Here is a 26,530-nt window from a genome sequence, read left to right as displayed (position 1 = left end):
ACCCACCAACAACACACCCCGTAGGAACGAATCAAGGCCCGGCCGGCGTGGCTCAGCGGTTGAGCGTCGACCTATGAACCAGGAGGTCACAGTTTGATTCCTGATTCCCCGTCAGGGCACAAGCCCAGTTTTTGGGTTTGATCCCCAGTATGGGGTGTGCAGGAGGCAGCCAATCAATGATTCTCTCTCATCACTGATGCTTCTCTCTCTCTCCCTCCCCCTTCCTTTCTGAAATCAATAAAAGTCTATTTTTAAAAAGTGTATCAACCTAGATCGGGGACAGTTAACTACCTACTCAAAGGCAGCCTCCACCCTCCTAATCTTGTCTTCGCCCTCCTCCTCTCAATAAGGTGCACGTTGGCCAGTCCAGGTGAAGCAGTTCTCCTTTCCAAGGACGGGCTTAGAGGAATGAGAGTGTGACCGGGTCTGGGTGAATGAGATGGAAGATGTGTCTTTCCTGAAACTCGCCAACCTCTGGTCCTATTTTAAGAAATAATAAATCTCCCTATCAAGCTAGTCTATATTGGGTTTCCTGTTTGGGCCAAAAATTATATACAACAATGGACAACAGTGTGGTGATTGGGGGTGGGGAGGAGTGGAAGAGGGCATCGAGGGGATAAACGGTGATGGGGGAGGGGGGAATTATGTACAACAATTTGATTAAGTATTTCTCAACATAATAAAAAATAAGATTAACTTTATGTTTTAATATTTTATTCAAAGACTTCAGTTTTAAACATCTGTAAGGTATTTTGCTTTTAACATAAATTTAACTTCAAGTGGCAGAAGAAACAAAAATATGTAATGAGACTACATTTCAGCGATCTATCTTTGAACAGGGAGACAAAAAAGTCACTACCACCAAAACAAACTAACAAACCTAATTTATTCGGCATGCCTGTGTTTTTTTTTCCTCTAGGTAATTTGTTGGGGGTAAATTACACTTTCAAAGAATCAGCTCTTACAAACAGAGCAGCTAGTCTTTCAAAAAATAAAATCCGGTTTCTGATTTTTCAAAACTTACAAAACCCAGTGGAAATGTCTGGTTGTCACCAACAGCTCAGGTCATGCTCAGGTCAGTTTCACATCACAGGGGATCATCTACAACTAATTTCTGCAGGCAAATGCCAACGCTAAATGTAACTAGAAACTACCATTGTTGTTCCCAATGTGTTGACAATTGTCTTATTGCTGAATTGTACAGGATCAGTTTTCTTTGGCAACTTTTATACTATCGATGAACACAACTGGACAACTAGACAACTATAAAGGTTTGGGTTCACTTAGTATTTCCAAAATTTCAAAACTTCATTATAATTACTTAAATATAATTTCTTATAGATGCTAGAATTAGGAAAGTCTCCAAACATGCCTAATGTCAATATAACAGACAACAACAAAAATTGCCAACTACTCACCACTAAAAGTTTTACATTTGTATGTACAAGCATATAATTCAACTAAAACACCAGTAAAAATATTACAATATTAATTCCAAGTCTCTATCCGATTTTCTGTGATAAAGCACAAAAGTTAAAAGTAGAAACTGACATCTGGGTATCTGTCGATTTTTCTGGAAGGCTATTTCATCACAGGGATTCACAGTGGCCTAAATTAGCCAGAACATACTGGGAGTTCTTACCACGATGCCACATAAAATTAAAGTATATTGATAACTTTGTAATTTTAATTCTGTTCTATGGAGTAAGCCTATTTTGGAGGCTTGGCACAATACTACCAAGAAATTTAAACAAAAAGCTCAAGTCCAGGTGTATGACTAGAAAGTCTTTTCTATGTATTACAAAACCACCGACTTAAGTTATGATTGGCTTCCACTAATTACTAGCACTCAAAACCCACACAAAGTGAAGCGAAACAGGTGCAGAAAGCGCACGCAGGCACACTCACATGACAGAGACAAGTGATGGAATTTAGCCCACAAAAATTCAGACAGGCCTCTAGGCAAATACTTGTACGCAAGCTTTCATGAGTAAGACGTAGAAAATGCTTCATTTTGATAATTTTATGTACAGCTTGTCTATAATTCCAAACAAGTGAAACTGAAAATGTCCTATGTAAAAGCCACAGTAAAGTCAGATACAATACCCAGTAACAGTCTCACAAACGGGTCTCTCTTAGGAGTTCAAGAGAATAACAAGAGGGTGATGTTATTCTAAGAAATGCCCTCTTCTTGATCAATCATTTCAGTTTTAACTGAAAAGACATCTGCCAGCATGTGTTTGGGAATTTCTGAGCCTCTGACTTTCAAGGCGTAACAGGCATTCTCCACCTTGGCCAGGCTCTGCTTCAAGGTATAGAGCTTCTTAGACACCTCGTAAGGGCCGGTATTGCCAATGAATGAAAACCCATCATACACCTGGCGTAAGAACTGGCTCACTTCAAAGGGGGTGTCGATGTCCCCGTTGCCCACGCTGTTAATGCACATCCGCATCAACTCGCCAGTCAGATCGGCCACTCCCAGCAGGTAATCGACAGGGGTGATTCTCAGTCTCCAAGTACCAGACTCTTTATCGTGAGTGTCGGAGGAGGGCTGGTAGAAGAAAACACACACACACACACACACACACACACACACACACACACACAGAAAACACCGGTGAAAAAAGAGTGAATTTGCAGGTGTCACATGTATTATAAGGCACAAAACCAATAGCCCATCATCAGCCATGCTAATCCTCTCTAAATAAAATGATCTATTTTGTTTAAAGACTATTTGTGATGTTCCAAGAGGAATTCATGCCTTGGGAAGGGAGTTTAATGAAATTCGTTCAAGATAATTTTGAAATCTAATACTGTATCATTATAAAGTCAACTATTTCCAACTTCACTTGACACACAAAATAAAGTTAAAGCATTCTTAAGCAGGGCCCAATCACTTTACTGCATGACGAACGTCCTTATTTAAATAACACATCTCGAAGTCTCCATGTATGTGATTGGTTCTCCTCTTCCTAAGCCACTCAGCCCTTTCCGGCCTCTCTCTTATCCCTATCCAGCACTGACCATCCTCATTGATTACTCCCTTGCTACATCCTCCTCAGTTCCTTTAGGCTCCTATTTTTCTACTGCACCCAGAGAAAACACAGCCTGTATCGATGTTAAAACCTACTTTTGTTAGTACTTTATTCAAGAGGTCGAGTCCCACTGAGCTGAAAAATAATAATAATTACATCTGCATCTATAGTTTGTTCCACTACAAATGACTCACCACTCCTTTCACTTTATCTGAGATGATTCTCTCTCCAGTCTCCTTAGACATTATTCCAAACCGTCATCACTCTCCTCAGCCCCCTACTTAATCCCAAACCTACGGTCAATGGCCTGGTCATGTTGCCAGGTCACCTGGCACAGGCTCTCTCAATGGCCTTATGCCTATAAAAGAAAACTCAGGTCCACACCCGTCTTTACCTTCTATCCTCCAGTCTCAGGTGATGAGTTGTCCCTCCTCTTGTTTGAGGTTAACTCTTCAAATGACCTTGACCCATCTCCTCCCACCTCTTCCAGGACCTTGCTTCATAAGGTGTATGCCCTTGGGCAAGTTATTTCATCTCTCTAAACCTCAGTTTCCTCATCTGTAAAATGGGATAACAGTACCTACCTCAGAGGTTTTATTTCAAGGATGAAATCATATTTACCAAGTTCTTGGCATGGCGCCCAACACAAAGTAAATACTCAATAAATGTTAGCTGCTATCAATCACCGTCACCATTACCATGTAAATCTCCACATCCATTTCTCTCTACACACTGCATTCTTTCAGGAAGAGGCGATGCTTAAACTGTTACTAAGAGTCTGTATGAGACGTAGGGGAAGTAATTACAATGGAGGCCCCTTTAGAGAGGGGCTGGCTGCAAAGGCCTGTGGGTGACAACGGAGCTCACAGCTGAGAAACTAGAGGTTTTCTTCCAGGTCAGGGTTAAAGGAGAAGTAGTACAGGATGAATCTAAGGGTATAAGGCACATTTAGGAACTTGAACTTTATAGATAACAGAGTCGCTGAGAAGAAAGCAAGGAAATGGCAGTCAAATGGAATATTACTGAGATCGTTCAATGCTGTTGGACTCTCTTCTGAGACCAGCTGGTCCAATCCTCACAATGTCAAGTATGAGATGAGATGAGATCCAAGAAACACCAGAGGGAATACAGCTAGTTACTGACAGAAACGAGTAAGTATCCAAAGTCAGCTTCCAAATTATTCTGGTGCCTTTAAAACTACAGCATGACATAAAGTACCTGCTATGTTCCGTTTCTATTAACTGTTAGAGAAAAGGCATCTTTTTAGGAAGGACAGGGAAACTGTAGGAGTGGAAAGAGGGCTCCATTGCATAGGTCACTTATAAAAATAACTTTTGCTTAAGAAAATATTAACGTTCTTATTTCTATCATTAGACAGAAGGAGTTCCCTGGTTATAACTAAAAGTTGATTTCGGAGAAAAAAGCATGCTAAAATGAATTTCCTCTTTTATAAACATCATATAGTTTAAAAATTGAGAAAATGCGTACCTTCCTTAAAGTTTCTACCTGTCATATCAAAATTAAGTCCCCCACTTTCAATATAAACATTTTAGCTAATATTCAAGAAAACACTATTTCTGTAGCTTCTTACATTGTCTGACTCTGAGTAATTTTTAAATACTAAAACAGAAACAAAGATAAAAAAAGAAAAAAACTTTAATTTTACCTTTAAGTGTACTAGTATCTCAGGAAATATCACACATTTAAAATCTCACCTCACTGCTTGAATATTGTATCTTGAGACCCAGGGCACCTACTTTGGTTGCAGGCTCGATCCCCGGCCCTGGTCGGGGCGTGTGCGGGAGGCAACCGATCCATCATTGATGTTTCTCTCTGTCTCTCCTCCTCCCTTCCCCACTCTCTAAAAATCAATGGAACAATATCCTCAGGTGAGGATTAAAAAATAAAATAGATGTATCTTGAATTAAAGCCAATAAAGGCAACACATTTTTTAAAAAAGGATGAAATGAGATAGTGCTTATAAAGGGCACACAGTAAATACAGCGACACCGAAACTGAACTTACAGGAATGGCTCAATAGTGCTTCAGGTGGACAGGGAGATCTACTCTCCCTCAACACACCCACCGCTGTCCTCGTCCTAGCCACCAACTAAAATAGTCAAAAAGGCATTTCCCTGCATGGGAATCTACGAAACCACGCTGCCAGCTCCATATTCCTACCACCATCAGCCAGTATAAACCTCCTACAATCATTACACCGTTACATGAATGAGGTAATAAATGTGACATATGGCTTTAAATTCTTACCGTCTTGTTTTCTTTCCCACTGTCTTCCGTTGTAAATACCAATTGCTTATTGATTTCCTCCATACTGATCAGTGATCGTGTTCTGATGAAGTGTTGAAAAGAGACGGCCTCCACATATTCCTGGAGCCCTGAAAAACCAACCCGAAAATGACTAAGGAAAACCATTCCGTTAGTAAGAATGTCATAAAGTCGTCACGTGGAGCATCACCTGGCTAAACAAAAGCTCAGTGCACGCCTACGGAGCGCGAGCACTGGGTCTGGTATTTAGTGACATTTGCAACAGCATGGATGGGCCCTGAGAACACTATGCTAAGTGAAATGAGTCAGACAGAAAAAGCCGAGAACCATATGATTTCACTCCTAAAACTGAAACTTGTGAACACAAACAGAAGAGTGGTGGCTGCCAGAGGGAAGGGGGTGGGGGGAGAAGGGCGTTGTAATACGAGGTGACAGGAGATCTGACTTTGGGTGTGGGCACACGGTGAAACATACAGATCCTGCAACATAGAAACCCACACATGAAGCCTGTATGTTCATGGTGACCAATGTCACCCCAATCAATTTAATAAAAACTGTTTAAAAATTCATCTGTGGTGTCAATCTCTATTAATGTGGGTGGCTATCAGATACTACGTTTTCAAGCATATCTAGTCATTATTTAAGTTGTCTGTGGGGTGTGTTTGATTAAAGTTACTGCAGAGATGAGGTGGTCAATGCTACTCCATAGAAATTAAGTTTCGTGATATACCATGGAGAAAGTTCAAGGCCATCTGGCCCCCAACACTGAAAAGCAGTTTTGGGTCACATGTAGGTTAAAGGATGTTTAAACAAGTTATGTTTCAAGTTGATGAAAAGAACATCCGCTATTTTCAGTGCCTAATCCCCAAGGTGAAAAATTTCAACCTACTGCCATATCCCATCAAACAATGCCTTCCCCTTCTGCTTTTGCCTTGGACGAGATCCAATTAGAATTATTTACAGAAACAGCTGCCAGTAAGAGAGAAGCTTGTCGGCTGCTTTTCTGCAATTTGTTATTTTTCTCCTCATTCTTCCATTAGAACGTATACAAGGAAAACCAATTACAGGCTTCTGGGTATTTTTACTTATTCTTATGAAGGTGAACAGACAAGACAAGAGCTTTCATTATAAATTCCAATTTCATGCCTGCACTTTCTTTCCAGGTTTTCAGTTGTTCAAAAAATTGTTTGCCATCTGCCCCCAGCTCCTCCACTCCCGGGTGGGTACCCAAGAGAACTGAGGGTATATATTCACACAAAGACTTGCAGGTCAATGTTCATTCATAGCAGCAACTTCACTGAACTTCAATAGCCTCATTTGTTAAGTACAAACATCAATCTGCCCTGTAGGATTTACGTAGAATAATAGATCGGGGTCCCAGGGCCCTCCTCTGAGAATAATTAAAATAAGAATGACAGGTATTAATTTTTGTTAGAAATATTTTATAACTTAGAATGCAGTGGGGCTTTTTTGTTTTGTTTTGTTTCAATGTATTAACTCACAATTAAAAGAGCCTTTTATTATTCCAAAATGTTAGTCCAATATGCACTGTAACAGTAAAAAGTAATAGGTAAGTTATGCTAATGGATCCCTATTCTTTACCCTATTAAGGCACTGTAAACTAAGACAGTTTGTCAAGGAATAAGGACCTCTTTGACTTAGTGCATATGTTAAGTCCTATGGAAAAAAGAGCAACATCAGAGCTGTAATGTGGGTGGGTTTATAAGGAAAAGCTTAATATTGGGGGGAGGAGAGTTTAAGCAGGATAAAGCCTTTACCAGGGGTTAGGTTCTCAAGTCAACATGCAAACTCATGTGGCATGAAATCCATGGCAACACTTACTAGCTTATGACCTTGGGCAAGCTGCTTAACTCCTGGGAGTCTGAATCCCCCCTCTTAAGAAGTAAAAATTATACCTTCGTCTTAGGGATATAATAAAGGCCATGAATATACAGAACAGTAGCTAAGAATAGCTCTAACTGGCCCAAAACATCCACTTAAGCCATCATTCACATTCTCGGGTAAGAGAATGAAAATATCAGGTAGGGTATGAACTTAGCTTCGTACACCAAAATTAAATGACAATTTTTATCCTCAGAGTGACATGAACTAAATATATATATATATATGCAAATATACAGAATTTATTTTCTTTGACACAAAGGACATTTTCCTCCAACTGTTAATTTTTCAACAAGAGAGAAAAATAAAACAATAACATGACAGGGCACAAAAAATGGTTAAGTGACTTATTTCGAGCCACTAATGATCCGCTCATTTGTTTAACCACCCCTGGGGACAACCCGTAACCTCCTCTGATAAGAAGCGTGTAGAAAACAGACCAAACCTTTTGTTGTTGTTCAATTATGAGTAGGATGCTAAGTGCTGGAGCTCACACAAGGGTCCCGTAGGGACTGCTCTGCGTGCCATTAGCACTATTCTTAATGAGGAAAAGCACAGGACTCCTTTAGTTCAGTGCCAGGATTGTTTTATCTCCAAGTCAAAAGAACAACTATTTGGAGCAACACCAAAACAAGCATTGAACAATTACAAACAGCAAGCTATTCATAAGCATCATGTTGTTAATGCCACGCTAATGATAAGTAACCTGTGTTTTTATCAAATAAAATATGTCAGCAAATTTTTAAGTCCTAGATACCTCTTCATTTGACTGATTTATTACTTAACTTTAAGGGGAAAAAATTCTTATTGCTTCAACTTAAAAAACCTAGTTTTATTTTAAAGACTTGTTATGAGCCCTAGCTGGATTGGCTTAGTGGATAGAGTGTTGGCCTGCGGACTGAAGGGTCCCGGGTTGGATTCCAGTCAGGGCACATGCCCGGGTTGCAGGATTGGTCCCCAGTAGGGGGCGTGCACGAGGCAGCCGATCCATGATTCTCTCTCATCATTGATGTTTCTGTCTCTCTCTCCCTTCCTCTCTGAAATCAATATATATATATATATATATATATATATATATGTATAAAACATAACATATGTGTATATTTTTTGTTATGTTAAACTAACATAATATATATATGTATATGTGTGTATATATATATACACATACATATATACATATTTATTTATTTATTTATTTAAAAAGAGTATTATTATGGATGTAATCCCCCAATACAAAGAACTGCTCTGGAAAAGGAGCTAGGAACTCATTAGTCAATAGTGATTTTTCTATTTAAAAAAAAAAAATCAGTTACAGCCCTGGCTGGTTTTCTCAGTGGTTAGTTAGAGCGTTGGCTGATGAACCGAAGGGTCTCAGGTTCTCTCTCCCTCCCTTCCATTTTCTCTAGAAATTAGTGGAAAAAATATCCTCAGAGAAGGATGAAAAAAAAAAAAGCTATAAATCACAAACAGTAAAGTGTACAAATCTTAAATGTCAAACTCAATGAATTGTTACATATGTGCAGGATGATGTAGCTCTGTCCAGATAAACATGTAACACATCTCTGACGCTCCAGAAAGCTCCCTCGTGCCTCTGGCCAATCACCCTTTCCCAACTCCACCAGGTCACCCTAGCCTGCCTCTCTCCCTTGGTTAACGCTGCCTCTTTCTGAACTTCACGGAAATGGAATGACCAGCAGATACTCTTACGTCGGCTCATTTTGGCCAAGAGAATGCCTGTGAGATTCCTGTTTGCTGCTGTGTCTGTTCAGCAGTTTTTATCGCTATGTGCTACTACCTTGTACAGCGACACCACAATGTACGCATTCTCATGCTGATGGCACCGGGGACATTTTCCAGTTTTAGGGTATTATGACGATGGCTGTTAGGAGCTTTCTCACACACCTTTTGGCGGCATAAGCCTCCCTTCTCTTGGGTACATACCCGGAAGTGATCATAAAATAGACACATATTTTAGCTCGATACTACCAGTTTTTTAAAGTGGTGTTTATAACTGTCATGCTGGTGAATGGTATTTCACTGTGAATTACTCTAGCACAGTGGTCGGCAAACTCATTAGTCAACAGAGCCAAATATCCACAGTACAACGATTGAAATTTCTTTTGAGAGCCAAATTTTTTAAACTTAAACTACACAGGTAGGTACCTTGTTATTAACTTAGGGTCCTCCTAAGCTGGCCTTTGCTAAAAACGTCCTCAATCTGATTGAGGTACGTTCGCTGAGGTCAACCCCTTCCAACTCTCCCATCCACACTCGTCTTGTATACTTGTTTCGCCTATCTCCTTCCGTTCATCCAATAATATGTTACCAAGAACCCATTAAAATTCATGCAACTCACACATCAATCGTGTGACACGTTATTTTAAAAGTAAAGTTAGCGTTGAAGAGAACTCACCTGTCGTAATGGCTCTATGGAATTGATGCATCTCTTCTCCCAGGAGCTCCTGGGCCACCTGCAGGATCTTTTGTCTGACACCATCCAATTTAATTTCCGACTCAGTCAATATTTCCTCCATATCAGGAGTGCTAGAACCAAGATATTGGGAACTTTTAGAACATCAGCCAGATGCTTTATAGAGAAAAACTGAAATCATCTAATGATCACTTAACATAGGCCTAAATAAATATTGTATGTATTTAGATGCTAACTCAAAACTGCACCTGATTTTATTAAAACTATGTAAACACATGGAAAATACTGCAACATACTATTAAGTGAAAAAAAAAGTACACAAAGCTCTATGTGTGTTATAATCATAACTATAAGAAAAATCATAGGGGGGTGGGAGCAGCCGGGGAGAGGTCAATGGGGGGGAAAAAGAGACATATGTGATACTTTCAACAATACAGAATTTAAATTTAAAAAAAAAGAAAAATTATGTTCATAACAATATGACATCTGGATCTGTCTGCTTTCAGTCAGGATGGAGTAACGGGCAGACATTATCCTCCCACCAAAAACAACTAAAAAGAAAAAAAAAACATACAAACTATGGACAACACCGGACAACAGGCAGCACGGGACAGCGACCCAAGAGAGAAGTGAGGAAAAGGACAGGTGCCACGGACTGTCCTATCTGAGCACCTGGACACTTCCCAAGTGACAGCGCAGGAATGAGAACCCTACACGGAGTTGGGAAGCTCCCTGAGAAAGTATTCTGAATGGAATGAAAATGAGAACAGCCTATCCAAGCTCACGGAATGCAGGGAAAGCGTACTTAGAGACTCGCAAGGGAAAGTTACAGTACTAAATGTCTACGTTAGAAAGGAGCGTTCGTCTTTGATCTCAGCTTCTACCTCGAGAAACTAGAAAAAGAGGAGCAAAGGAATCCAAAGCAAGCATGCAAAGGGAAAATGGACGTAACGTAAGTAGGAAAATGGACAAAGTCATAAAACCAAGATCCTGTAAGATCAGTAACATGGAGCCAGGCAGATCAGGAAAAACAACACAAATACGAACATCAGGAACGAGAGGAGATGTCACTACAGAGCCTACAGAAATGAAAGGATAAAGAAAAAAATTCCTTGAGAGACACAGCGACCAAAGCTCACTGATAAAGGAAAAGACACCTACCTATATCTATTGAAGAAAATATTTATTCTTAAAATGTGCCTGCTGCCAACGTCCTCTGACCCAATGCTGACAAAAATAAGTCACGGAATATTCTAGCAGCTAGTTAGAATTGCATCCAACTGTCGTAAAAGTCAGAGGTATTTACTCACCTTGTAATCCTATGGAGCAGAAAGATTATCCTTTTACTTTCTACGGTTATATCCCGACTGAGTTTTACAAGTCTCTCATATTTGTCATGTCGCGCATCGAGTTCCTGCTGAAAGGCTAAGAATACATTATTTTGACCATCAGCATGATTATTCTATACGTAAAGCCTATCACACAGAATTGTTACTATTCCTGACAAAGCAACTCTTATTTACTCTATACAGAGCACAAAGTCATCGTATTTATTTTTAAAGTAGTTGGAAATTAAAGTCTCCGCTGGTAACTAAAATATCCTTTAAGTAGACGTAGGTCTTAACTGGGTTTTACCCCTCAGAGCCTTATCATGAAACGGTGCACACACATCTACCCATCCAAGACTTACTGAGGGACAGGCGTTCCCACTCTGGGCAAGGTGCTCCCGTCAAAGCAAAAATACAACCTGTCTTCAGAAGTCTAGTTGAGGAAACAGAACCAATGCACAAGGTGCCCTGGGACCAGCGGGTCTCGGGTTCAATTCCCTGTCAAGGGCACGTACCTCAGCTGCAGGTTTGATTCCCGGCCCTGGTTGGGGATCGTGTGGGAGGCAACCAATCCATGTTTTTCTCCACCCCCCCCCCTCCACTCTCTCTATAAAAAAATAAAAACTAAAAAAATTTAAAAAACCAATGGAAAAAATATTCTCAGGTGAGGATTAAAAAAAAGACACACTTAAAAGATTAATGAGATGTACATACACACCTAATGTGTGTACCTATGTGTGTGTGTGTGTGTCTCCCTGACACGCATACACACCTGATACACATAACGACATCCTGGTCACCAATGGCCCTCACAGACAAGGGAGGTCCTATCCTATATAATAAAAGCCTAATATGCTAAGCGTCCGACCGCTCGACCAGCCACTACGACGTGCCCTCGTGCCCAGGAACTGCCCTGGAGACACACATCCCCCCATTCCTCCCCAGCCTCTAAAATATTTCTTCTAATTGATTTCCTTTCGATGTGCACAAATCCGTGCACCGGGCCTCCAGTAAGATTATAATGGAGATGAAAAATCCCTCTTGCCTATTGACGCCATGGCCATGGTACTTAGTTACACAACCCAGGACCCAGCGTCTGTGGCCTGGATGTAACCACTCCGCCAGCACTGCGCCCAGCACATGCGATTACGGTGGATGCGAGCACCCATGCATGGCACCCCGGGACCACCCAGTGATGGAACCACCTGGTGACCCGCCTCTCCCATCACCAAGCAGCACAGGTGACTGTGCCTGTGCTGACATCTATGGACACGCGGTTATTTCTGGCCAGATGGCATTGTCTCATGTCCATTCACCAACGTTTACCTGGGGCGGGGGGGGGACACGTAATGGGGGGAGGAGGAGGAGGAGGAGGAGGAGAAAAACCAATATTTTTGTCCTCTTGACCTTCACAGCAGACCTCACGGCCACCCAACCCCAGGAAAATGAATCGACGCACTTAGGCGCATCTTAAACCGCTCGGAAGCCCTTTTCTTAGGCGCACAAATGGATAGAGCAGCGGTTCTCAACCTTCTGGCCCTTTCAATACAGTTCCTCATGTTGTGACCCAACCATCAAATTATTTTCGTTGCTACTTCGTAACTGTCATGTTGCTACTGTTCTGAATCGTCTTGTAAATATCTGATATGCAGGATGGTCTTAGGCGACCCCTGTGCAAGGGTCGTTCGACCGCCAAAGGGGTCGCGACCCACAGGTTGAGAACCGCTGCGGGGTTCCTGGCTCCGACCTCTCCCGCGCTCCGGGGAACTCACATTTGAAGGCCACCATCACGGGGGACGACGCGTTCACGTCCTTCCCGTCCCTCCGCGGGCCGTGGGGGAAGCTGTCGTGCTTCCTCTTCCGGAACCCGCCCGATCCTGCCGCGGACAAGGAGACGAGTCGGACAGGCCCGGCCACCACCCGGAGGGGACCCCTTCCTGCCCTGGGAGCCAGGTAGACGCCCGCGGGGCCCCACTCGGCTCTCTTCCCCCCCAAACCTTCCAACTCGCTCAGCCGGGCCACCCCCCCAACAGGCTCCCTCATCGAGCACGAGGCGGAGTATCACCCAACCACGTTGTTTAAAAACAGCGCGTGCATGGAAGGAGACGAAGGTGTTCAATGGGGCCAGTGTGCGTGGTGGTGGAGGATATGGGGGAGTCACCAGGACCGCCGCCCCCCGGCCTGGACGGGGCGAGGGCATCCCTCGGGAGGGGAGGGGGGAAATCCTACAAAAAGCCTGGCGATCCACCCGCTCTGGGTAAATAACGCCCCGGGCTGTGGGAGACGCCACCTTCTTTGTTGCTCATGTCGTCACGGCCGGAGGCGAGACGCGTAGAGACAGAGAGGGTCTCGGACCCGGCAGAGAGCGGGAGGCGGCGGGGGAAGAGCCTGCCAGGGTCCCTCTGACGTCGACGCACGAGCCGGAAGCGCGCGGCCGCAGACACTCAAGTCCCGCCTTCTCCTGTGCACACTTCCGGTCTGCGTCCCAGTCTCGCAGCCCCGACCTCCGCCCCGCGCCAGTCCCGGAGGACCTCGCCTCCGCGTGCCCTCTGACGTGCCTGACGACAGAAGCGACTCGACACGCTTCCCAGGGTGCGCTGCTAATAAATAAGACGATCTGTTCTCCTGTAGGTGAGGTCTGTGTGAAGGTGGAAAAGCAGGGGAAAAGGTGCGTGATTTTTTTTTTTTCTTGAGGTGCCTTTGGAACACCCTCGAGTTCCCTCAGCGAGGACCCAGCCTCCAGCGCGGTGCACAGTGGGAGTTGTAGTTCGCCAGCGCAGCCGGTCCTGATGGGCTCAAGCCAGACTGGGAGGAAGGAACGAACCCACTTGGGCCCCTATGGGAGGTCTTCTTAGGATGGGGGTGGAACCTTACCGAGTTACTTTTTATTTTGATTTTCTAAATAGATTTTTTATTGATATTAGAGATGAAGGGAGAGAGAGATAGAAACATCAGTGATGAGAAAGAATCCTTGATTGATTGCCTCCTGCAAAGCCACTATTGGGGATCAAGCCCGAAACCTGGGCTTGTGCCCTAACCGGAACTCGAACCACGAACCTTTTGGCTCATGGGACTATGTTCAACCAACTGAGCGACACCAGCCAGGGCAGATTAACTTAATTTTTTTTTTAAATATATTTTTTATTGATTTCAGAGAGGAAGGGAGAGGGAGACTGAGAGAAACATCAGTGAGAGGGAATCATTGATCAGCTGCCTCCTGCACGTCCCCAGTAGGGGGCAGAGCACCCAACCTGGGCATGTTCCCTGACCTGGAATCAACCTGTGGCTTTTTGGTGCATGGGATGATACTCCAACCAACTGATTCACACCGGCCAGGGCATGGGCTGCCCTCATATTGCCCTGAGACACCTGCCTATTGCTTCCATGGTGATCTGCCCAAGACGGTGTAGGGGAGAAGCCAAGTTAGAATGTAAAAGCTCTGGTCTTGCCCTAGCCGGTTTGGCTCAGTGGATAGAGCGTCGGCCTGAGGACCAAAGGGTCCCAGGTTCGATTCTGGTCAAGGGTACCTACCTCGGTTTCAGGCTCTTCCCCAGCCTGGGCCCTCGTCAGGGCTCCTGCAGGAGGCAACCAATCAATGCATTTCTCTTGCAGCGATGTTTCTCTTTCCCTCTCTTCCACTCTCTCTCTAAATCAATGGAAACATATCCTCGGGTGAGGCTTAAAAAATAAAAGCTCTGGTCTTGGCCCCAGGCTGAGGCCCCGCTGGCCATCCCCTCGGGTGGGTCCAGTCCTTCCCACACAGTATGAATCCTCCCGGCTACACCTGGGTTTCTCACAGCTTCAGGATGGTTCCTCTAATCCCTGCTTCCCTTTCACTTCTGACTTGGAGGGATCCATGGCTCGCAGCAGCCTGTCCTGGCTGCCTTCTTACAGGAGCCTGTCCACCTACATCTTCTAGGCCTTTCTAGACAAACTTGATTATCAAATATAGTGAATTTTTTCAGCGAACGGGACTTTGAAGGATGCTGTCATTTGGAAGCTCAGTCTGACTTGGACTCCTTGAAACAGGGCTCCGAGGAAAGATGACCACACACCGCCCCCACTCTTCACTCTGGAGGAGATATCTCATCTTTTTCTTTCGTTCCACTCCCCCTTTTTTTTTTCTCTTCAGTGCTTTGTCCATAAGAGACACTTGATAAATACATGGAGACTTGCTTCAGATATATATATATATATATATATCTAACTCTTGTTAGATGTTTTCCAATGAGCTGATTAAACTATCTGTAATGGAAAGTGCTGCCTTTCTTTTCTTAATTTTAAGTCTGAGTACCTAAAAGTTCTGAGGAAGGGTGTGTACCAGTGCAGAGCAAATTCCTGATGTGATTAGTCAAGCTACCTGACTTCTAACAAGTTTTATTTCTGTCTCTGTTCCTGACAAACTGCATGGCCTATTTCTGCTTGGCCCAGATCAGGTTTGATTGACATGTTTGGCCAGGGAAAATTGGTAAATCCCCAATTAAATCAACTTGTTTGGGCAAAACAAATGAATATATTATGACATGAGCCAAGCAGGAACTTCCCCTGCAACTTTCCTATGAACATGACACATGTTCAATGTCTAGAGGTTTCTCCCACGACGGCAGGGAGCCGAGTTGTACCTGCCTGGGTGCACGTCAAAGGGTTGCACAAGTTTAGGAGCCGGTGATATGCTGACTTGACTCGGAACTGAATGATGGACTGAGTCATGTTACCTGAAGAGCATCTGATGTTAATCTCCAGTCTGCCTCTGGTTCTGGTGAGAGTGCTTGGTGAAACTCTGAGATGGAAAACAGAAATGGTCTCTAATCAGGACCTTTTATTTTTAACGGCCCTCTTTTGAAAGTGCCTAGATTAGCCCATGAAAGTAGTCATTTCTGCCATATGCATCTGGCTTTCAAGTTTACTGAGAACCTACTTCCTCTCCCGTGGTATTTCATGAAGCATTGTTTTGGTTTTCAGTGATGAGTATGTACCTGGATAACAAGAATATTGTGGTTCTATATATTGATTTCAGACAGGAAGGGAGAGGGAGAAGGAGAGAGAGAAACATCAATGATGAGAGAGAAGCATTGATCAGCTGCCTCCTGCACGCCCCCTACTGGAGATCGAGCCTGCAACCCGGGCCTGTGCCCTGACCGGGAATCCAACCTTGACCTCCTGGTTCATAGGTTGATGTTCAACCACGGAGCCACACCAGCTGGGCAAAAATATTGTGGTTCTTGATGGTTCATAGATAGCCTCAGAAATCTATACCCAGTTATTGATATTTGAGAGGATCACTGACAGCCAGATAAATTCTTGGATTGCACTAGGGCTTATATTTAGAGACAGCACCGTGGAGCTAAGTAACACAGTTTGGGGAGTTAATTGGCCCATGCCCTCCCATATCTAGGTTATAATTCTGAAAATGCTGAGAGTTAGACAAAGCCAAGACTATGGTTTTATTCTGACACAAAGAAAAAATTTGTTTGTGGGGTGGATGAAGGGGGTAGGGAAAATGTCTGCCAACATTTCAACATCATATATTAACTATTTAATAGTAATTAAGTTTTCCATTCTTCAGTCACCAAATTTTTTTTTTTTTACCTTTTTTATTCCTTTTAAACTGAGCAACTCACTTGGTTGCTTTTTTCTGACCAAACATTTTTTTAAATTGTTGACATTATTACAGATGTTCCCCATTTGAACAAATATTTTTAAACATCTGTCATGTACTAAGTAAGCAAGAACACACATTCTGGTGGAAAAATTGAATTATAAACTAATACTTTTAGAAAGATTATTCTGGTAGAATGTATGACAGATGGGAAAACACATGTGCTCAAGACGGGTATTATAATAATCCAAGTCAGAAGCAATGAGAACTTAAACTGGAGCCCTAGGACGAATAACAGGGGAGAACTGATTGGAGAGAACTTTCTGGAGTTGACCAGAACTGGATTAAGATACAGACCAGCCCTAGCCAGTTTGGCTCAGTGGATAGAGTGTCGGCCCGAGGACTGAAAAGTCCCGGGTTTGATTCTGGTCAAGGGCATGGACCTCAGTTGCAGACTCAGTCTCCAGGTCCCCGGCCCAGTCTGGGCCGATGCGGGAGGCAACCAATCAATGTCTCTCTCTCACATAGATGTTTCTCTCTCTATATCTCTCCCGTTCCCTTCCACTCTCTCTCTAAAAATCAATGGGAAAATACCCTGAGGGGAGGATTAACCAAAAAAACAAACAAACATCACTATACAATGCATATGCACATTATGTATCTATACTTCATACACATGCATTATCTATATTATAAAAGGCCTGTGGCCATAATGACCAACGAGCAGCAGCTCTCCCAGCGGGTGGGGCGGGGCGGGGCGAGGTGTGAGAGCTATGAGCAGCGATGGGCAGGGCGGCCAGCTGAGGCAAGCAGAGGCAAGCTACTCGCGCACGATTTCGTGCACGCTGGGCCTCTAGTGTATATATAATATATATATCATATAGCCACACGTACTACTATAATGTGTATACATACATAGCACCCACTATGGTGATGTATACTGACCTCCAATGTAGATAAAATGCAAGCATGTCTGCTTGGTCTTACATCCGTCCATACAGCTATAGAAATCGTAACTAACGAGGAAGCAGTGCGTAGTGCGCTGAGGCTCCTGAACAAGTGGGTTATGATTAATTGTGAGGGGAATCTTAATCGCCCACGGCAACCACAACCACAACCACAACCACAGTGTTTTGGGGTGCAGACTGTGGCTGCCCTCAGGAGGTGACTTGCATTTTAACTCCCCACCCCCTGCCTCTACTGTCATCCACCATTTCAAGGAAACTCGGGGTCACTATTACACATCCTTTCTGTAAGGGTTCCCTAGATAATTCCTATTGGGGAACATGCTTTTTCTCCCATCTTTCAAAAATTGTCTTGCTTGACTCCACTACTCCCTTTAATCACTGCTCCATTTTTGTCCTCTTTGGAGCAAAAATCCTATACTTGTCTCCAGCCCCCTCATGGGTTCGTCACAATCTACTTAAGGAAGTTGTACATTCACATTTCATTAAAGTGTTCGTGCCAAACCGGTTTGGCTCAGTGGATAGAGCGTCGGCCTGTGGACTGAAAGGTCCCAGGTTCGATTCTGGTCAAGGGCATGTACCTTGGTTGCGGGCACATCCCCAGTGGGAGGTGTGCAGGAGGCGGCTGGTCGATGTTTCTGTCTCATCGATGTTTCTAACTCTCTATCCCTCTCCCTTCCTCTCTGTAAAAAATCAATGAACTATATTTTTTTTTAAAAAGTGTTCGTGAAACTTATCAAAGAGAACCTGATCACAGATCTCAATGACATACACATTCCTAAAGAGTTTTGAAAGATTTTGATTCTTTCGAAAATAGTTTTCGAAACCGAATTTAATATAAAATCAATTTTCTAAAATGTATGCAATGTAAATGCAAGGGAAAGGCTTTAGACATTTCATTCGAAACTTGTTCAGGAAGTAGGTCTTCTCTAACAGCAATGAATTTCTCATCATCTTCACACTGCATCACATTCAAGTGAGAAATGTTCATTTGCCTCTTCCTTTACTGTTTTGCATGTTCAATTTGAAATCTGATTGAAATTCATTCAGCACAGAAGACAATTTCATTTTCATGAAGGCTCTTTCAGACTCGGTACCGTTGCAAAAATATAAAAGAAATAACCCAGACCTCCAGCAACTGCCAAAGAAGGATTTTTGTTGGAAACATGAGAAAGAAAGCATCAAAATAAAATTAAATTTAAAAATTTTAAAACCCTGGGGAGCCAAAACCGGTTTGGTTCGGTGGATAGAGCGTCGGCCTGCGGACTGAAGGGTCCCAGGTTCAATTCCAGTCAAGGGTATATACCTCGGTTGCGGGCACATCCCCAGTAGGAGGTGTGCAGGGGGCAGCTGGTCGATGTTTCTCTCACATCGATGTTCTTAACTCTCTATCCCTCTCCCTTCCTCTCTGTAAAAAATCAATAAAAATATAAAAATTTAAAAAAATTTAAAAACCCTGGGGAAAATGCAGCAAGAATTGATCAAACTCAGAAAAGTAACTAGAAGCTGCCTCACACAGATTGTCAAACTGCAGCGGGAAGGCCGGGGAGGGTTGGGGGGCAGGAGGAAGCGGGGTAAGAGATCAACTGAAGGACTTGTATGCATGCATATGAGCATAAGCAATGGACATAAGACACTCGGGAGATAGGGAAGCCGGGGTATTGTCAAGGGCGGGGGAAAAAAAGGACACATATGTAATACCCTTTGTAATGCTTTAAGCAATAAAAATAAAAATAAAAAAAGAAAGAAAGAAAGAAAGAAAAAAAAGGAAAGAAAAGTAACTGGAGAAAAAAACATGGTTCTAAAAAGTGAAGAATAAACTGCAAGGTGCCCAAGGAAAAAGGAATTCAAATAAAAGTCTACTGAGAATCATGGAAGAAAGCTAGTAAAACAGCAAAAGAATGAAACCGAGATAAAGACATTTTAAAAGGGATCAGAGAGGATGTGATAGGAATAGAAAACAGACACGCACATAAATTAAACATACACATACTTGGAATTTTTGAAGAAGAGAAATAAAACAATGGAACAAAACTAGTGTTTAAGTTTTTTAAAGTAACTTTCCAGAAGCAAGAAAACTTAAGTATTACAGGAGCTCACCACATTTATGGAGAAAATGATCCATTATGAATTCTGAGACATATTTTGGAAAAATCACTAGATTCTAAAGACAAAAGAAAAAGCCTCAGAGTCTGCAGGCATGAAGATAAAATACTTACAAAATAGGCAAGAAAATTAAACTGGCATTAGACTTCTCAAGAGCAACATACAAAGCTTTTTTTTAATATATATTTTTTATTGATTTCAGAGAGGAAGGAAGAGGGAGAGAGATAGAAACATCAATGATGAGAGAGAATCATTGATGGGCTGCCTCCTGCATGCCCCCTATTAAGGGATAGAGCCCACAACCTGGGCATGTGCCCTTGACTGGAATCGAACCTGGGACCCTTCAGGCTGCAGGCTAAGGCTCTATCCATTGAGCCAAACCAGCTAGGGCAAAGTTTTCTAAATGTTTCAAAATGTATATAGCTTTATGCCAGAACATGTCCAGCCCTCTTTAAGAAAAGAAAACAAAATCTAGCACTCAACAGTAAGTTATTCACAATGTTCAAAATCCAATTAAAAATTACTACAGCCCTAGCCGGTTTGGCTCAGTGGATAGAGCGTCGGCCTGTGGACTGAAGGGTCCCAGGTTCGATTCCGGTCAAGGGCATGTATGTTGGTTGTGGACACATCCCCAGTAGGAGGTGTGCAGGAGGCAGCTGGTCGATGTTTCTCTCTCATCGATGTTTCTAACTCTCTATCCTTCTCCCTTCCTCTCTGTAAAAAATCAATAAAATATATTTTTTAAAAAATTACTAAACATGCCCCAAAGGGAATACATTTCCATAAGCAAAGAAAAACTGGTCCAGTTGAATCACACGCAGAAATAGTGTGGAATTAGCAGACAGATCCTTTAAAACACCTTTTATAAGTATGTTCAAGGATGTAAAGAAAAGTGTGGTGAATCTATATCAACACTCATCTCTACCTGCGGACTCATTGAGAACCCACCTTACACAAGTAATGCACCACCAGAGGCTCTTTTAGCAACTGAGCTGGCTGGTGGAGGCTGGTGGAGGCAGGTGGAGGCAGGTGGGGGCAGGTGGGGGCTGGTGGAGGCTGGTGGAGGCTGGTGGGGGCTGAGGTAGGTGGGGGTTGGTGGGGGCTGAAGCAGGTGGAGGCTGGTGGGGGCTGAGGTAGGTGGAGGCAGGTGGGGGCTGGTGGGGGCAGGTGGAGGCAGGTGGGGGCTGGTGGGGGCAGGTGGAGGCAGGTGGGGCAGGTGGAGGCAGGTGGGGGCAGGTGGGGGCAGGTGGAGGCAGGTGGAGGCAGGTGGGGGCAGGTGGAGGCAGGTGGGGCAGGTGGAGGCTGGTGGGTGCAGGTGGGGGCTGGTGGGGGCAGGTGGAGGCAGGTGGGGGCTGGTGGGGGCAGATGGGGGCAGGTGGAGGCTGGTGGAGGCAGGTGGAGGCCAGTGGACGCAGATATCAGGGTGTCTTGAGCCTTGGCTAACCTGCCTCCCGAGTTGGTGCCGGTGGAAGTCAACCTCGAGGGCATTATTATGCCAAGTGAAACAAGTCAGACAGCAGAAGACAAATACCATACGATCTCACATACATGTGAATCTAAAAAAAAAGAGAGAGAAACTGAACTCAGACACGGAGAACAAACTGGTAGTTGCCAGAGGCAGGGGTTGGAAGCGGGTAAAATGGATGAAGGTGGTCATGAGTCCTGGGATCTAATGCACCGAATGCTGACAACAGTTAATACTCTATTGTTATTTGAAAGTTGCTAAGAGAATAAATCTTCAAAGTTTTCAACACTCGGAAAAAAGTTGCAATACATGAGGGAACGGGTGCTCACGTATTTCAGTATTCACATATATCGAAGCATTGTGCTGCACACCTAAAACTAATACAATGTTATAGGTCAACTATATCTCAATAAAAATTAAATAAATAAAGACAAAATGGGAGGGGAGACAAGAATGCAAAAATGTTGATAATTGTTGAATGAATTCAGTTGAGGTTGATTATACTATTATCTCTATTTTTTGTGTATGTTTACGTTTTTCACCCCAGAAACTGTGACTGAAAAAATTACTTAACTGTCTCCAAATTGGATTGGTATATGTTACTGATTGCAACCACACTAAGAGTCTGTTCAACATCAAGGCAATGTTTGTTAGGAAAAAGAAAACCTCATCGCGTAATTACATTAACACATACTATGTAGTTTCCCATGTTTGTAATAAAAGACTCACTGTAGCCCGGCTGGTGTGGCTCAATGGTTGAACCAGGAGCTCACTGTTTGATTTCCCGTCCCTGCACATGCCTGGGTTGCAGGCTCGATCCCCAGTAGCAGGTGTGGGGGATGCAGCCCATCAATGATTCCCTTTCATCATTAATGTTTCTATGTCTCTTTCCCTCTCCCTTCCTCTCTGAAATCAATGCAAAAGTATTTTTTTAAATTTCACTGCAATGAGAAATGGTTGCAAAGTTTTATGTTATATTTCCTGAGATGAGATGATGTATTTTTTTCAAATATATTTTATTGATTTTTTACAGAGAGGAAAGGAGAGAGATAGAGAGTTAGAAACATCGATGAGAGAGAAACATCGATCAGCTGCCTCCTGCACATCTCCCACTGGGGATGTGCCCGCAACCCAGGTCCATGCCCCTGACCGGAATCGAACCTGGGACCTTTCAGTCCGCAGGCCGACGCTCTATCCACTGAGCCAAACCAGTTTTGGCGAGATGATGTATTTTTAACTGGACTGGTGGGTAATTTTTGAATTGCAAGCTCAAAAAGTTGGGCGATAAATTCCCTGAATACAGAGAAAGCCTATTTAATGATTCTTTAAAAAAAAAAATATTTTATTGATTTTTTTACAGAGAGGAAGGGAGAGGGAGAGAGAGAGAGAAACATCGGTGAGAGAGAAAAATGGATCAGCTGCCTCCTGCACACTCCCTATTGGGGATGTGCCTGCAACCAAGGTACATGCCCTTGACTGGAATCGAACCTGGGACCCTTCAGTCCACAGGCCAACGCTCTATCCACTGAGCCAAACTGGTCAGGGCCTATTTAATGATTCTGTGTGCATAGGGAAGCGAGCTTATCGGACAGGGAAGCTGGCTCCGTGCGCGGGGAGGCACACAGCTCATGTGTGCAGCTGGCAGAACCCCCAGTACAGAGAGGAGCAGGTGCTATTTCCCGACGACACCTACTTGTGCGTGTCCCAACACTATAGTTAGAAAATGGCTCGCATTTTTAGCTGCTTTTCCCAGAACTCAGAGTTCATCTTCCTGTTTATCTTGGTGGTATGCCTATACTTGTGCTTTTTCTGTTCCCTATGAACGTGTGAAGATGAGATTTCACAGGCGAGGAGACGAGGGGTCACTAATTAACACTCAGATGTTTGATTTCCTGAGCAGAACAGACACTCTCTTATGAGTTTTTAAAGTATTTTTCAAGGAGAAATCGGTCTAGTCCAGCGGTTCTCAACCTGTGGGTCGCGACCCCTTTGGGGGGTCGAACGACCCTTTCCCAGGGGTCGCCTAAGACCATCGGAAAACACATAGATAATTACATATTGTTTTTGTGATTCATCACTATGCTTTAATGATGTTCAATTTGTAACAATGAAATTGGGGGTCATCACAACATGAGGAACTGTATTAAAGGGTCGCGGCATTAGGAAGGTTGAGAACCACTGGTAGTCCCTTTAAGGTTAAGTTCTGTTCACTGGGTTTTCTTCAAGAGTCAACACGGTCATTCCTAACTTCATTTCCTCATTTTAACTCTGTTCTTTGCAATCAATCTCAGCTTTGCCTCCACTTTTTAGTAAATTTCCTATACGTCTGTAGTGGTTACTGCTTTATAGTTTAAACATAGCAGGAAAAGCAAAGGGAAGCCAAATACTGGTAGGTGCTCAATTAGCTTTGGCCCCAGTTGGTGTGATCTGGAGACGATAGCACTTAAATTTAACCCATCCTTTGGCTTCTAGAACAATTTGTTAGGTTGTTGGCAGGAAAAGTTTTGTAGTAATTCCTGGTTTGGGGAGACATAAGCCTTTGTTCTCCCCGGTGTATTAGGCAACAAACCTAGTGTTACTGATCGTATAACTGAAATGGGAGGGACACTCGCTGTCTTGCTCTTGCTTCATTTTCTGTAAATGGACTAATAGGAGTCTCAGCTCAGAGTGTTGTTATGAGGATGCAATGAGTTAATATTTGTAAAATGCTAGGAACAGAGACTGGGCCCGGCCGGTGTGGGCTCAGTGGTTGAGCGTCAACCTATGAACCAGGAGGTCACGGTTTGATTCCCGGTCAGGACATACGCCCAGGTTGTGGGTTCCATCCGCAGTGTGGGGCATGCAGGAGGCAGCTGATCCACGATTCTCTCTCATGATTGATGTTTCTATCTCTCTCTCCCTCTCTGAAATCAATAGACATATATATATATATTTTTTAAAAAGAACAGAGATTGGAACACAACCCTAAGCACGAAGTAAGTGAATCCTGTGTAACTCTTGCAGAAGTGACATCTGCTATAATACTGGTAAGAGCTCAGAATCTTGTTGGTGAAGGTCATCGGCTGTTGCATTGTCAACAGATAGTTTGGTGAAACCTCACTCATTTCGAATTAGTTCACAGATTATTAAGCCTGAATCGGCTAAAATTCTGAAATCATCAATCTTTGTCGTTATTTGAAATGGTATTTTATATTTGACTGTTCTATTCATGAACCGTTGTGTCATATTGGACTGTTTTCAAGACACACACGTTCTGTCTGTGATTTTGTATAGTTAATTGGGACAAAATAAAAACTAATAAAAGTTTTGATATGAGCCTTGGCCAGTGTGGCTCAGCTGGTTGAGTGTCGTCTCGTCACATGCACCAAAATGTTGCCGGTTCCAATCCCAGTCAGGGCACACGCCTGGGTTGCAGGCTGGGGCGTGGCCAATGGATGTTTCTCTCTCTCTCTCTCTCTCTCTCCCCCTTTTCCTCTCTCTTTGAAACCAACAAAAACATATATTTTTAAAAATCTTTAAAACAAAAGGTTTTGATATAGACATTTATTCTTTTAAGTAGCTATCCATGAAGATATATGAAAAGAACAAAGGGATGTAAATACACTTGTTTGCACATCTTAGACTTCAGTACTAATTTTTAAAGAAATCCTTGGGCTACTTTTAATATCTACAATGACTAAACTTAGAAAAGTCAAGTGTTTGTGAATGAGTATTCCCTAGTAAATTCCTGCCCTTGAGAATAGTTGAGAATCATTTATAATTACTATAAAAAGGAGGCCTAAGTAGTGTTAGATATTACTTATATTGGCATTATACTCTATATAATTAATGTATATCAAAAATGTTTTAAAAGTTGACTTTCCTTAAGCAACTTTCAATCATGTCTAGATTAATTTTCTTGGAATCTTGATTAGTACAAAGGGCAGAGCTAGCAATTCCTTTTTCTTTGTTACCAATCCCTCTCTTAGGGCACTTCCTCCAAACTCTAGGTTGTCATTTTTTTAAAAATATATTTTATTTTTTACAGAGAGGAAGGGAGAGAGATAGAGAGTTAGAAACATCGATGAGAGAGAAACATCGATCAGCTGCCTCCTGCACACCCCCTACTGGGGATGTGCCCACAACTAAGGTACATGCCCTTGACCGGAATCGCACCTGGGACCCTTCAGTCCGCAGACCGACGCTCTATCCACCGAGCCAAACCGGTCAGGGCTAGGATGTCATTCTTTGTTTACATGTCCACACTGGACTGGATGCCTCCTGGGTGCCTGTAGTGTAACCACTTCATTTGTGTGACAAGGACAGTGTGGCATGTATTAAATAAACCTCTGGGTAAGTTGGATACACATCTGAGGTGGATCCAGGTCTTGATTCTTTACAAAAAGTTGGATTTCAGTTTGGTCTGGAATTTGAAGCTGTGAGTATCTTACTTATCTCAGTCTCCCAAGGACTAAGCTCATTGGAATTGCTATCCTCTTCCACCAGGTAGCATCCCTAGAATACTGTTTATTTATACAGCAGATTTTTTTTAAAGTGAGGCTCTTTTTAAAAAATATATTACTGCTGTCAGAGAGGAAGGGGGAGGGGGGAGGGAGAGAGAGAGAGAGAGAGAGAGAGAGAGAGAAAGGTCAAGGATGACAGACAATTACTGATTGGCTGCCTCCTGCATACCCCCTACTGGGGATCTAGCCCTCAACCTGGGCACCTGCCCTTGACCAGAATCGAACCCGGGATCCTTCGGTTCCCAGGCTAACGCTCTATCCACTGAGCCAAACCGGGTTATACAGCAGATTTTAATGACGGTTTGCAATTCTGTATTGTTGATGAAGAGCTTTTATGTTTTTGGATACAGGCTATTTTTTTTAAAAAAATATTCTACAAAGTGGTTTAAAATAATTTCTTTTTTGTTTTTAATTGATGTCAGAGAGGAAGGGACAGGGAGAGATAGAAATATCAATGATGAGAGAGAATCATTGATTGGCTACCTTCTGCACACCCCACCCTGGGGATCGAGCTTGCAACCAGGGCATGTACCCTGATCAGAATTGAACCGAGACTTCCGGGTTCATAGATCAATACTCAATCACCGAGACACGCCAATCGGGCTATAATAATTTCTTATATTCTTCAGGCTTTGCGCTACACCTTTCAGCTCTTGTGTTTTAAGTGTGGCAGGATCTCATCTCATATGGGCCATTTAAGTTATTTGTGGTCTATTTACATGATACACAAGGCTAGCACAGCACTGCCCACATTAGCTGGTTTTCAGTCAAGTTTTGAAAAATCGAAAATCATGGCCCTTTTTATTCTTAAAGTAAATGGCAGGCGGAAAAAAAACACCCTTGTTTTATGTTGGTAAGGTTTGCGTGTCCTGTACAACAAAAAATTACACTCATCAACATAGCACAGATTC

General features: G+C 43.1%; 1 protein-coding gene and 1 long non-coding RNA gene across 3 annotated transcripts; one reads left to right on the top strand and one right to left on the bottom strand.

Moving 5' to 3' along the window:
• Positions 1 to 688: 688 nt before the first annotated feature.
• Positions 689 to 13,403, bottom strand: TSNAX (translin associated factor X). Its single transcript, XM_070401480.1, has 6 exons — positions 13,273 to 13,403; positions 12,755 to 12,859; positions 10,965 to 11,079; positions 9,637 to 9,767; positions 5,304 to 5,431; positions 689 to 2,551 (listed from the first exon to the last, which is right to left on the bottom strand). The coding sequence occupies exons 1-6, from the start codon at positions 13,286 to 13,288 to the stop codon at positions 2,174 to 2,176; spliced, it is 873 nt and encodes a 290-aa protein (XP_070257581.1). The 5' UTR covers positions 13,289 to 13,403; the 3' UTR covers positions 689 to 2,173.
• Positions 12,761 to 15,233, top strand: LOC138999379 (uncharacterized). 2 transcript variants are annotated; one of them, XR_011469375.1, is made up of 4 exons: positions 12,761 to 12,935; positions 13,016 to 13,093; positions 13,614 to 13,650; positions 14,948 to 15,233. It is a non-coding gene; the product is annotated as an uncharacterized lncRNA (long non-coding RNA). The 2 variants fall into 2 exon arrangements; XR_011469374.1 differs by having other exon boundaries at positions 13,016 to 13,650.
• The last annotated feature ends 11,297 nt before the right edge of the window (positions 15,234 to 26,530 follow it).

Source organism: Myotis yumanensis, unplaced genomic scaffold, assembly GCF_028538775.1.
Source record: "Myotis yumanensis isolate MYYU_CA2020_CCGP unplaced genomic scaffold, mMyoYum1.0.hap1 SCAF_22, whole genome shotgun sequence".
NCBI classification, from domain to species: Eukaryota; Metazoa; Chordata; class Mammalia; order Chiroptera; family Vespertilionidae; genus Myotis; species Myotis yumanensis.
Note: the sequence above shows the minus strand (reverse complement) of the source record. Positions and strands in the feature narration are given on the sequence as shown.